At 62.8% G+C, this 13580-nt stretch overlaps 1 protein-coding gene across 1 annotated transcript in view; it reads left to right on the top strand.

The window, feature by feature from the left end:
• The window catches only part of CSMD2 (CUB and Sushi multiple domains 2), a 439342-nt gene extending 430799 nt beyond the window's left edge, over positions 1-8543 (top strand). The window contains exons 68-72 of the mRNA XM_041738011.1: positions 544-656; positions 1964-2051; positions 3158-3238; positions 4281-4490; positions 6641-8543. Of these exons, the coding sequence (XP_041593945.1) occupies positions 544-656; positions 1964-2051; positions 3158-3238; positions 4281-4490; positions 6641-6810 (662 nt within the window). The 3' untranslated portion in view covers positions 6811-8543. The remainder of the gene's footprint in view (positions 1-543; positions 657-1963; positions 2052-3157; positions 3239-4280; positions 4491-6640) is intronic.
• The last annotated feature ends 5037 nt before the right edge of the window (positions 8544-13580 follow it).

Below are 13580 nucleotides of genomic sequence, written 5' to 3'. Positions count from 1 at the left end.
AATGATTTATTTCTTCCTGCATTTTCCAAAATTTCCCCGCTTTTCAATCTTTTTATAATCAGAGAAACTAAATCTCTCAGGAAACAAACATTTCCGGAAGAAACGGACAGGTAAAGGGATGCGCCAGCGAATGGACGTAGACGTTAGGACCCGGCCACACACGGTCCCTCCCGCTCACGCGCACTTGCACACGAACACACAGTCAGCTTCACTCGTTGGCTCCAAGGCAGAGCCGTGAAGACATTTGCTCGGGCCCACGTCCGGGCCCGCACCCGCGGGCTCCTGCGTCAACTGACACGTTAACATGTGCAAAATCACTCTATTATCACATGCGTGTGCATTCAGAGGGTCACAAACACAGGTCAGTAGCCCGGCTGTCTCTGAGGCACGTGCACATGCTCTTGTGCATCCTCCCACTCAGCCCACACACTCGCTCCTGGCGTCACGCACGGAATGTTCACCACGACGACGACGACAACGTGAGATGTGGGCCCGGGGACTCCTGCAAGCCCTGAGTGTACTCTCTGAACTTCCTGTCCCCAGGAATTTACAAGAAAGAGGATTTCCATCTCCTGCTCCAGGTCTACCAGATCGCGGGGCCGGTGGAGATCTTTGTGAACAAGTTCAAGGACGATCACTGGGCTTTGGACGGGCATGTAAGTGCTGCCGAGGCCAGGCCCTGACCCCAGGGCCCCCGGGGCCGGCCCTGTGCCCCCATCACAGGCGGGGGGCGCGGGGGGTGGGTACGATCAACACAGGAACTGGGGGGCCGGGCCTGGGGTGGGCACAGGAGACGACCAGGAGGCGGGGAGGCTGGGTGCCCAGGGCCCGTCCGAGCGCTCCGGGGCAGGCTGGGGTGCCACAGCACAGGGTCAGCAGTGTCCGCGAATTCCCGAGCCGAGGTGCTGCGCTGGTGAGGGCAAAGGCGGTGGTGCCAGGCCCCTCCTTCAAACACCTGCTCCCGCCCAGGACGAGGGTTCCAGACCACTTCCTCGCCTCCCCGTGTGGCAACGGGGCCCACTCTGGGGCACCCCTGAGGCAGAGGGCAGGTCCGCATAGTACCTCCTGATGTCACAGGAGGGGAGTGGGGCAGTGTCGCCTATCAGGCCTCGGCCTCCCTGCCCGGATGTTCGATGCTGGACGTGGAAGGGTGGGAAGGGGCGAGGGGTCCAGGTGGCAGAGAGCTGAGGAGTCAGGGCACACGCGCGGGGGGACAGCTGTGGTGTTGCGCCTCTGCTTTATGAACGTGCCGGAGAGGGGCACCTGGCAGGCTCAGTCGGGAGACCTGTGGCCCCCATGAGTTCCAGCCCCACGTGAGGCACAGAGCACACCTGCCTGAACACGCAAGGAGAAGCGCGGGGCTTCTGTGCCCCAAGTTCCTTCTGAGCGCCCGTGGAGCCCTCTAGGTGCCCCAGCCCTGGCTACCCCATCGCAGTAGGTCCCAAAGCCACTGCAGAGCAATGGGGGGCGGGGGCAGGAGAGCAAGACCGGAGGCCAGAAGGGGAGGGAGCTGGGGGTACGAGCCCCCCAGCAGCCACCCGGGCAGGGCCCCAGGAGGGAGGGAGGGCACCCTGAAGTCCAAGCATCCTCAGGGCGCCCCTGCGGAGCCACAGCCCTGCTCAGGTTTGCCCTTGGGAGTCTGTGCCGTGGCAGCGGTGGTGCCAGGCGACCAGTGTCCCCAGCCGCCTGCTGGAATCAGTGGCTCCTGGAGGGTGTGCTGGGCTGCTGGCTGCACGGCCATCACGAGGGTTCCATGGGCTCCCGATGCTCCTTTCCCTCACAGAGGTGACACCGAGGTCCCCCAGGCCCCAGGTGGCCCCGCGCACGCCTGGCCGCCCCCTCCTGCACTGCTGGTGCTCCCGCCTGACCCACCAGTCCCACACGAGTGGTGGGCGGCCCTCCCACCTGCAACGGGCCCCGGGGCCAGGGCCTCCTGTGCTGTGACAGCGCCCTGTCTTCACAGGTGTCCTCAGAGTCCCCCGGGGGCACCTTCATCTACCAGGGCTCTGTCAAGGGCCACGGCTTTGGGCAGTTCGGCTTTCAAAGACTCGGTGAGAAAAAAAAAAAAAAAAAAAGACTCGGTGAGGAGCATCTGGCCCCTAGAGGGGACCCCGGGGGGGAGGGTGACACGGGGGGGGGGGGGGGGTGGAGATGACGTTCAGGGGCCAAATCCAGAGGCTCTCCATCACTCGGGGTTCACAGCCGCCCTGAGGCTTGAGTAAAAGCCGGGACTGAGCCCTCCCTGGGCCGCGGTATTGCCGGCGCAGTTGGGCCCAGCTGCAGGGACCCTGGGTCTTGGCCCGCAGCCCCACGCAGGTGCGGGGCCCCGGGGCCCTTCTCCCAGGGGTGCAGGGAGCCGCAGGCCATGGGGCTTCTCGGGGCGGGGACTGACCGGACAGCAGCCCCCAGGGCCTCCGCCTGCCTCGGGAACCCGCCTCTTGCGCAGGCTGCAGTCAGGCCTGCCCCCCCAGCAGCCCCCCTCCCTGGGGCTCGAACACCCCCTCCACCCCTCACAGCAGGGACCACAGGGCAGCCAGGTCCCCCGCACCCCTCTGGGCCCTGGCCTGTGCCAGGAGCCCCACTGGGAGGGGACTCACCTGGCCGCTCCCTGTCCTCGCCTGTGCCCAGGGGAGCGGCCCTCGCCCACCGCCCGCCCTCCTCTCTGCCCCCCTCCCCCCTTCTCCTACCCCCACCCCCTCCGCCCTCCTACCCCTACCCCCTCCAACTCCTCCTCCTCCTCCCTCCATTCCCCTCCTCCCTCCTTCCCTCCCCCATCCCCATCCCCCTCCATCCCCCCTCTTCCCCTTCTCCCCTCCCCTCCCCCTTCTCCCTCCTCCAACCCCCTCCCCCCTCCTCCAACCCCCTCCCTCCCCCTACCCCCTCCCCTTTCGGAACTTGGGCTTCCAGGTGAGGTTTCACCAGATCAAAAAGCTCCTGCACTGAAGGAAGTTTAGAAACTTCTGAAGGCTCCGCCCTCTTAGGATTTCGTCCTGCGGCCGGTGTGGACTGGGGGCGACTGTCCCCTGAGCCGCGGGGCCTCCTCGGGGCGGGGTCCCCGCTCACCCCGCGCCCTGAGGTTTCTGCTCTGGGACTTTGCAGACCTCAGGCTGCTGGAGTCCGACCCCGAGTCCATCGGCCGCCACTTTGCTTCCAACAGCAGCTCCGTGGCGGCCGCGATCCTGGTGCCTTTCATCGCCCTCATCATCGCGGGCTTCGTGCTGTATCTCTACAAGCACAGGTGGGGGCGGGGGGCATGGAGGGGGGGAGGGGGGAGGGGGGGCGGGGCCGTGTCTCTCGGAGCGCGGGGGGGTGCGGGGGAGTCACGGAGGGGCGGAGCCGTTGTCCGGAGCGCAGGGGGCCCGGGGCTAGGGGGGCACGGGGGACGGGGCCGAGTCTCGGAGCACAGGTGGGGCGGGGGCGCGGGGGGGCGGGGCCGCGTCTCGGAGCACAGGTGGGGGCGGGGGGCGGGGCCGCGTCTCGGCGCACAGGTGGGGCGGGGCCGTGTCTCGGAGCACAGGTGGGGCGGGGCCGTGTCTCGGAGCACAGGTGGGGCGGGGGCGCGGGGGGGCGGGGCCGCGTCTCGGAGCACAGGTGGGGCGGGGCCGTGTCTCGGAGCACAGGTGGGGGCGGGGGGCGGGGCCGCGTCTCGGAGCACAGGTGGGGCGGGGCCGTGTCTCGGAGCACAGGTGGGGCGGGGGCGCGGGGGGGCGGGGCCGCGTCTCGGAGCACAGGTGGGGGCGCGGGGGGGCGGGGCCGCGTCTCGGAGCACAGGTGGGGCGGGGCCGTGTCTCGGAGCACAGGTGGGGGCGGGGGGCGGGGCCGCGTCTCGGAGCACAGGTGGGGCGGGGCCGTGTCTCGGAGCACAGGTGGGGCGGGGGCGCGGGGGGGCGGGGCCGCGTCTCGGAGCACAGGTGGGGCGGGGCCGTGTCTCGGAGCACAGGTGGGGGCGGGGGCCGGGCCGCGTCTCGGAGCACAGGTGGGGCGGGGCCGTGTCTCGGAGCACAGGTGGGGGCGGGGGCCGGGCCGCGTCTCGGAGCACAGGTGGGGCGGGGCCGTGTCTCGGAGCACAGGTGGGGGCGGGGGGCGGGGCCGCGTCTCGGAGCACAGGTGGGGCGGCGCCGCGTGTCGGAGCACAGGTGGGGGCGGGGGGCACGGGGGCTCCAGGACGCCGGGGCCGGGGCGGGGCTGCAGCACGTGGCCAGGCCCATCTCCGCCCCGGGCCCGCCCCGTGCGACCCGGACCCTCGGGCCCCCGTCCGGGTCCCGCCCTCCCGCCCCCAGGAGAAGACCCAAAGTTCCCTTCAACGGCTACGCGGGCCACGAGAACACCAACGTCCGGGCCACGTTCGAGAACCCGATGTACGACCGCAACATCCAGCCCACGGACATCATGGCCGCGGAGGCGGAGTTCACGGTCAGCACGGTGTGTACCGCGGTATAGCCCCGGCCGCCCGCCGCCGCCGCCACCGAGAGAACCGCCTCCGGCAGCCGGTGAGGAGGGGGCGGGGCCTGGGGCGGGGGCGGGGCTGGGAGATGGAGGCGGGACTGGGGGCGGGGCCTGGGGGCTGGGGGCGGGTCCGGGGGTGGGGCCGGAGGCGGGGCTGGGAGCTGGAGGCTGGGCTGGGGGCGGGGCCGGAGAGTCGGGGCGGGGCTGGGGGCGGGGCCAGGGAGTCGGGGAGCCGGGGCGGGACCTGGGGCTGGGGGCGGGGGCGAGGGCGGGACTGGGAGCTGGGGGCGGGGTCGGAGCGGGGAGCCGGGGCGGGGCCAGGAGAGTACTGCCGGGGGCGGGGCCTGGGCGGGGAGCCGGGGGCGGGGGCCAGGGGAGCTGGGGGCGGGGCCTGCGCGGGGACACTGCTCCTGGGGTCGGCCCCTGCTGCGCCCCGCCTGACTCAGGGCCTCCCCACCACTCCCGGGCGGGTGCCGGCGGGAACCCCGTTGGATGGGGAAACTGAGGCCGGGAAGAGGAGTCGGGGGGCGGTACCCAGAGCCCTTGGGGGGTTGACCAGAGCCCTGGGGGGGACCCGGAGCCCTGGGGGGGGACCCGGAGCCCTCGGCGGCGAGCTTGCAGACCTAGCAGGTGCCCCACCCTCCCCCGTGGCCGCGTAGACGCCTGCATGTCCCCATCCACGCGCGGAGCCGTAGGGCTGCAGGGACACGTGGGTGCAGGCAGCGTGGACAGGGGTGGCAGAGGGTCAGGGTCAGGAGCCGGGCCCAGGGCCGCGTGGCTGGAAAGCCTGAGGGCCTCAGGACAGGCCTGCAGCCTGGAGGTTTCATCAGGGGGACCTCACCCTGACCCAGGGACCTCCGCTGCCTGGAGGAGGCCACCACTGTGGGGTGGCCAGGCTGCTCCAGAGTCTACTGATGTAAACGCGAACACACCTGAAAAAATTCGTTGGCAGCAACGTGTAGACTTGCCCCTAGTGCTTGGCCAGCGCCTCAGGAGGTGACACGTGGAGGTAACCGTCACCTGGGGCGCGCCGGGGCCTACCCGTCCCCGCCTGCCTGGGTCCTCCCCAGCCCTCCTTGCCGCCACTTCCCCCCCCCAGGTTATTTCTCTGCCTCAAGTGTAAGCTTAGAATGGCAGGTATTAGGATCATTTATACAGAAAGAGATGAAAGTCATTTTCAGAAAACACAAAGGCCACCCTTGAACACAACTAACTAACTTACCGAGTCTTCCCACATCCTTGGCATCCGTCTGACAAAAAGGTTCAGAGGAGGAGGAGGAACCGGTGCAGGATCCAGGCTCAGTTCCTGGTTTCATCTTTGCGATCCCTCCTTCTTTCTCCCACTCAGGGCTCGTACAGACAGAAAGCAAAACAGAAAAAGTGAAAGCCCCTCTGCTGATGTAAATCGGGCCTTCCGGGGGCTCAGCGGTGATGAGAGAAGTCAGATGCCCCCTGACCTGCGTCCCCCACCACAGCCCCTGCTCCCCGCCTGGGGCTCTGTTGCCCCCCCCCCCCCCGCCCCGGCCGGGGTCACAATGCAGTTGGCGGCTCCAAGTCTGAGCAGCCTGGCGTCGGCCTTCAAGGACTCAGAACCTCGCACCCAGTGCCCAGCTCCCCAGCGGGGCTCCTGGGGAGGTTGCCCCCGGCCTGGCCCGGAGCAGGACCACCGTGAAGACATGAGAGAGCATTGCCCGGCCCAGGGAGGGGCGTGTGGGAAACCCCCCTGAACATGCACACACAAGTATGTTTAAAATGAGAAATTAGGTGATAAATCCACGTGGGGCGTAACAACAGCTGGAATCAAAATAGGAACCGAGATAGGAAAGTCTCGAGGCCAGTGGGGTCGGCGAGGCCGGCGAGGCCGGCGAGGGCTGCGCCGTGGCTTGCGTGGGCCCTGTCTTCCCTTACTGCTGGTCTGGAGACGCCATGGTCGTCGGGCCAGTGCAATCGGCCCAGACCCAGTCCTCGGTGCCCATCAGCCTCACTGCCCTGTTTGTCCTCCTGATTCTGAAGCTAAAACGAAAGCATTTCCTGGGCCCCTGGGGGCTGGGGGCCGTGGGCACCGGGCGCGGGGTGCGTGGCGGCCAGGGCGGGAGCCAGGAGGCCTGCACCTGCGCCCGCATCCGCGGGGGTGCGAGGCCCCGCCACGCTGACGCCCCTCCTCCGTGTCCCCCGCCCTGCTGCTCCGGCACAGCCCCCGCGACGCGCCCTCGGGCCCCAGTTCTCCAGGACGGGCTCCAGGCCCGAGCAGCGCGTGACCTCGCCTGCCCCCCGCCTGTGTCTGCTGCTGGGCCCGCGCCCGCACCTGCCGCCCGGAGGACACCCGCTGCGCCCCGACTTGGGGCAGGAAAGGAGTGGGGCTGAGGGCCCGGGAAGCCTGCGGAGCTCGTGGACGTGCCCGTAGGGGGCCTGCGCACACGCACACGCCTCCTCCCTCGAGGCCCACGCGGGACCGCAAGCCCAGGAGACAGAGCCGCGGGGAGGACAGCTAGCGTGTGCTGGGCCGCGGGTGGATGGAGAGCTAGGAGCGCCCCGTGCAGAGGAGCGTCTTGGGAAGTACTTTGGGAATCCGTTTATTTTTTCCAGCAGAATTTTATTGTGTTTAAACCCAGTGAGTCGCAAAGTCGTTCTGGGCCCCGGGCAGCGCTGGGGGGTGCAGGAATCCGGCCCGGAGCCCCAGGCCACGTCTGCCGTCAGTGAGCAAGGACAGCGAGTCCGAGGTCCTGCAGCACCTGGGGGGGGTGCCGGCGGGGGGGCAGGCTGACCCCCAGGCCCCAGCCCCGGGGCTGCCCTGCACATCTCTTCTCTGTCCGTGCAGCTTCCAGAGCTCACGACACCCCAAATCTAGGAAGCATTATTGCTTTATAAGTGAAAAAGCAAGGCCCACGTCAGGGGGGAGGCCACCCCAGGGGCCCGGGCGGGAGGGGCCCAGGCAGGGCAGTGGGTGCCTCTGCAGCAGGACCAGCCGCCGGCCCCCAGCGGGTGCAGCCCCCGGCTCCACGGACACGGCACCCGCGGCTCCCGAATGCAAAACACAGAGGGAAGGGAAGTCGCCTTGTCTCCTGTCCCTCGCAAGCACGTGCAAGCGTCCCGCGGTGCCTCGGTCGTTACCGTATTTCGGATCAGTCTTATTGGGACGTGAACGAGTTTAGGAATCAAACAGGGGCTTTAGAGCCACCTCTCTGCCCCCAGGAAGGCCCCGCCGGGCCCGTGCCACATGCTGGCCTCGGACGGTCCATCACACGTGGAAAAGCAAACAGAAATGGGAGGGAGTGGGGCGCTGGGGACCCCGCGTCCTTAGGCAGGCGGCCCGACCGGCCTCCCGTTCAGGTGGGCGCGAGGGCGCTGCTGCGAGGCGGCCGGTCCAGCAGGTGGGCCTGGCCCGGGGCGGGGGTGGGGGGTGGGCGGCCCAGACACACTCGCTCACACGCTCCTCTGTCCCCTTCCCTGAAAACCGAGGCAGGAAGTCCTCCGGCTGCTTCCCTTCCCCGCTCTCCACTCCCTCTCCGGCCCCACCTCCACCGTCCCCCTTGTGTCCCCGTGTGCAGTCCCAGGAGACCCCCAAGGGGCACAGCCGCTGGGCACCCAGCACTCTGCCGTGCATCCCCCATGCCCACCTCTGGCATCTTCACCCCACCCCAGAGGCTTGGCAGGAACCGGGCAGACAAGGCCTCTCGCCCGCCACCCACGCCATACACGCCCACCGCCATCCCATGAGAGAAAAAAAAAAAAAAGTAAAACAAAAACAAAAAAAAAATCTTTTGTACAGAGATATATTTTTATTATACAAAGTTTGTACAGTACCAAAAAAAAAAGAAAGAAAAAAAACGGTGTAAATTTTTTTTTCATTATTGTAGGTAAACGGTAGTGGAAGCCTTTTTTGTAAATGTAACAAAATGTATAAATATGGTTTTCAGAAAACATCAAGTGCTGTAAATATGTAATCTACACACCTTCTCGGCTTGTCTGCAGTATATACATTTAATTTATCTGTCTCTGTATATGAGGCTTCCCCTGGGGTCCTGCATTATGGTACTTTCCTGAATTTGAAAGCAATTTTAAATTTTTTGAATTCAAATAAAATATAAATTTTTGCATTGGTTTCTTACATTTTAATGGCCTTTTTCGTGGTTAGGGGCAAGTGTGCCATGGGAAAGGGAAGGAAAGGCGTATTTGGGGCCAGAAGCCAAGAGTGGAAATGTGGAAATCTACCAAATGCAAAAATTAACACAGAACGGAGCACGGACCTAAACAGATGACCCGAAATACAAAAAAGTGTTACAAGAAAGCCCAGGGGAAAGCTCGTGACGTCGGGGTTGGTGGCGATCTCTGGGCTCGGACTCGGAGAGCATGGGCAACACAGGAGAAAGGTGCCGGCCTACGGGATGGGAGGGGAGATCCGCACATCATGTGCTGGTAAGGGATCAGTGGCCACACTGTAGGGAATTCCTACAATTCAATGATGGAAGCTGATTTTTTTTTCAAAGATTTATTTATCTGAGAGGAGCACAAGCAGGGGGAGCAGAGGGCAGGGGAGCGAGCCCCCAGCAGAGTGCGCGGCCGAGCCCTACCCGGCCCTGACGCCCCAAGCCCGAGCGGAGCAGGCACTCTCCCAGGGGGGTGGGGGGGCTGTGGCCTGGCCTTGGGGCTCTGCACCTGCCTCCTCTGTGAGAGACACTTTCCGGTCCAGAAAGCTGCAGTGACTCACAGTGGAACCAAAAGCCACAGAACGCGGATCCATATTTGAAGGGGTCCGCTTGGCTTCAGCAGACGCAGGAGTCGGGCACGACGCCACCCCTGGGGCCTGCCGGGTGACTGCAGCGCGACACCCACGTGCCAGCCTCATGTGCTGACCCTGGTGTCACCCGGGATTGGGCTTCCCTCGCGGGTGACTAACAGGCTAGACTCCAGCGTCCGGGGCTTGGGCATCGAAGGTGGGTCGAGGGCTGAGCTGTTTCTTCGGAGATGTTGTTGGTCCCTCATCGAGACACAGAGCGCTGGCATGACCGACAGTGACCCATCATCCCAAGCCCCTCATCACATCGGCCCCGGGTGTCTGATGGCTGCAGGTGCCCCACCTCGGTCCCGGATGGGTGGCTGGGTGGCACCAGAGGGCCCGTCGCACAAGCAGGCCGGGGCTCACCCGCGGGGCCCAGCGAGCCGGGTCGCCCTGGCACCTGCCGCAGGACCCTGTGCTCCACACCGGCCCCGCACTGTGTGAACCAGACTCCCCGCCACGGCAGCGCCCGGCCCGAGCCCTCGTCCCTCTGGAGCTAACCCGAGGGGCGCAGGGCTGCCTTTGCTCACCCGCGATCCCTCAGTGACATGGCCTCGGGCGCGCAGACGGTCCTGAGGCTGCCAGGGCGCGGCCCCGTCTACCTGGCCCCGACCTCGCCTTTTCTTAAAGATTTTATTATCTATTGGGGAGGGGGGGGCATGTGCAGGGGGAAGGGGGAGGGCCACAGGGCGAGCAGGGAGCCCGACCCGAGCTGGATCCCCGACCCCCGGGACCAGGACCTGAGCCAAGGTGTGTGTGCATGCGTGCACGTGTGTATACGTGTTTGTATATATGTATGCGTGTATGTCTGAATATGTGTATGTGTGTGCGTATGTGCACGTGTGTACATGTGTGCATGTGTGTCCATGTATATGTGTGTGTACGTGTGTATATGTATATGTGTGTGTACGTGTGTATGTGTCTATGTCTGTATACGTGTGTGCATGTGTGTAAACGTGTATACAGGTGTATATGTGTGTATATGTATTATCTGCATATACCTGTGTGTATGTCTGTGCATATGTCCATATATGTGTGTATGTGTGTGTGCGTATCTGTGTATATGTGTATAAAAGTATGTGTGTACATGTGTATATGTGTGTGTGTACGTGAATATTGTGTCTATGTATATGTGTACGTGTGTATATGTGTATGTGTGTATGTGTGTACATGTGTATATCTATATGTGTATATACGTGTGTGTACATGTGTATGTGTGTATATGTATACAAGTATGTGTATGTGTGTACACGTGTGTATACGTGTGTGTACGTGTGTATATTATGTGTGTATATGTATATGTATACGTGTGTATGCGTGTATGTGTATATGTGCATAAAAGTGTGTGTATATGTATATGTGTGTATACGTGTGTGTACGTGTGTGCACGTGCCTGCGTATATGCATACACGTGTGTGCATGTGTGTGCACATGTGTATATGCATGTGCGTGTGCATGTGTGCACGTGTGTACATGTGTGTACACACGCAGTGCTGGACACACGTGTGTGCTGGATGAGAGCGTGTGTGCTGTGGACCGACAGCCTTGACACGGTGGCCACTGCCCACGCCGCAGCAGCCAAGCGGCCCCAGGCAAGGACTGGAATGCGCCAGCGTTGCACACGCGTTCCACCCGGGAGCCCCACGCCAGCTGTGGTGGCCACGGCTGCTGCCCCGGCTGGCCGCAGGAAGCGAGTCTCCGGGAGAAGCGACGTCGTGAGGGGCCACGGAGCCAGGAGATGCAGGATCCCGAGGCTGGCTTCCCCCGATGTCGCACCGCCCGTGGGCCCCCCCGGAAAAGCCCCGGCCCCTCCTCCGCACTCCCAGCACTCTCGGGTGGCTCCCCTGCAGGCCTCGAACCTCCGCCCCGGGGCAGGTCCCCCGTGAGCCTCCCCGACGACGACGTGACCAGGCAAGACCGCCACCCGCACGTCCGCAGACCAGGGCCACGAAGGTGACCGCGCTGTATTTCGTGGGCCTGAGACACACCAAGTGCCCGCGTTGGCTGGGCGTGGGCGGCAGGTGCCGCGGCCTTGGTTCCCCCGGCCTCTTCCACGTCATGAGCGGCTGGAGCGGACGGAGAGGGAGAAGCGGGGTCCCCGCCTGACGGAGCAGGGGGCTCCGTGGGGCTCCATCCCAGGACCCTGGGGTCACACCCCGAGCCCCAGCGAGCAGCAGAAATCTGGGAGGCCCTCCCGGGAGCACTGTCTCTGGCGGGGACTGGCCTGTAGGAGCGCCGCGGCCGGGCAGCTCGACACTCTCGAGGAAACTCAGTTGTTCAATATCTTTTGTTTTTTCTTTTTTCTTAACTTTTTTATTAAGCTTTTATTTTTAAGCAACCTCTACCCCGATGTGGGGCTCGAACCCACAAACCCAAGACCAGGTGTTGCACGCTCCAGCCACGGAGCCAGCCAGGCGCCCCTCGATTTCATCCGGATCGAGTCTGATCGAGTCCTCACAGCCAGTCGTCAAGGTAACCACGAGGCTGGTGAGCATGGACACGAACGTGCCAGAAGCACCTGCCCCATGAATCACGGGACGGAAACCTATTCACCCCTCGGTACGTCCCGGCTTCCGTGTCCACCCACCACCCACTTCACCCCATGACATGCAGAGTCTCCGACCCCGGGCGCGGGTGTTCTCAGCTAACCCGGGCCTCTGAGCAGCGCTGGGATAGGGGTTGGAGAGGAGTGAGCTCAGCTCGAGCTCTGACGCTCACCTTAAAAGAAATAAGGGGCGCCTGGGGGGCTCAGCAGGTGAGAGCTGCTTGGGCCCAGGGTGTGACCCCAGGTCCCGGGATCAAGTCCCACATCGGGCTCCCGGCGTGGAGCCTGCTTCTCCCTCTGCCTGTGTCTCTGCCTCTCTCTGGGTCTCTCATGAATAAATAAAATCTTTAAAAAAAAAAAAAAAAAAAGCCTCCTGCCTGCGGGGATCCTGTGGGCGACCAGCTCCCCCTGGTGCTTGAATATTTTTCCATCTGGAAATCCCCGTGGAGGCTGATCCCGCAGGGAAATGACGCCTGTGCGACAAGATTCAATACAAGATCGTTCCCCGAAAGACCACGGATGACAGCGAGAAATTGGAAATTACCCAACAACACTCCATTACACTTTGTGACATCCGCTCAGCGCGTCGTACGTACATGTTAAGACACAATGTTTTAAAGAATGTTTTATGACGCGACGTTAATTATATAACAGAAAATGCGTTCGATGTGGCATGATCTTAAAAATAGATCACGAGTGTCGTGAGAGGAGGTGCACGAGGCTGAAAACAGTGATGTCCTTTGTGTTTCACATTTATGTATTTTTTACAGATTTTATTTATTTATTCATGAGAGACAGAGAGAGAGACAGAGACCCAGGCAGAGGGAGAAGCAGGCTCCATGCAGGGAGCCTGACGCAGGACTCAATCCCGGGACCCCGGGGTCACGCCCTGAGCCAAAGGCAGCCGCTCAACTGCTGAGCCCCCCGGGGCATCCCATCCTGAAGTATTTTAAATCCACTACCGACTGGCACTGGGTTTTCTCCCCATGTTCTTCCACGTGCAATTGTAAAAATGACATTTCCAAAAAAAAAAAAAAAAGGACATTTCCGGGCACCGGGTGGGCTGAGTGTTGAGCATCCGACTGGGTCAGGTCGTGACTTCGAGGCCTGGACGAGCCCCGCGTGGAGCCGCCCCAGGCTCCCTTCCCGGCTGGGGTCCTCGGGCCCCTCTCCCTCTGCCCCGCCCCCAACTCACACACTCCCTCAAATAAATAAAATCTTTCACAAAATAAAAATAAATTTTGAGAACCTGAAAGGGCCTTTCCGAGGCGTGCGCAGCGCCATTCTGACGCCCCACAACATGACCGCAGAGCCCTTTGCCTTCTGCGTACCCAGGTGCATTCACATTTGCAGGAGTGATTTTCCCTTTTTTCTTATGTCTTCTAACTTTTTTTTTTGTCTTCTAACTTTTTATGATGAATGTAACATCTATTATTTAAAAGCAACAATTTCACAAAATGAAAAACTCTTTGATTTATACATTTCCCCCCACCCCCACCCCCAGGAACATACTGATTACATTAAGCGATTAAATATTAAATCTGGGGATGCCTAGGGGGCTCAGCGGTAGAGCGCCCGCCTTCAGCCCAGGGCGTGACCCCCGGGGTCCTGGGATCGAGTCTCGTGTCGGGCTCCCTGCATGGAGCCTGCTTCTCCTTCTGCCTGGGTCTCTGCCTCTCTCTGTGTCTCTCATGAATAAATACATAAAATCTTTAAAAAAGAAAAAAAAAAACTGGGGAAAAAACCCACATGAAACCGTGGTTTGCAGACACTAACCAGGGGCAGGGGTGATGCTCCCGGAGCATCACAGAG

Source organism: Vulpes lagopus, chromosome 23 (assembly GCF_018345385.1).
Source record: "Vulpes lagopus strain Blue_001 chromosome 23, ASM1834538v1, whole genome shotgun sequence".
NCBI lineage: Eukaryota > Metazoa > Chordata > Mammalia > Carnivora > Canidae > Vulpes > Vulpes lagopus.
The sequence above is the reverse complement of the archived record's forward strand: the minus strand, read 5'-3'. Positions and strand labels throughout refer to the sequence as shown.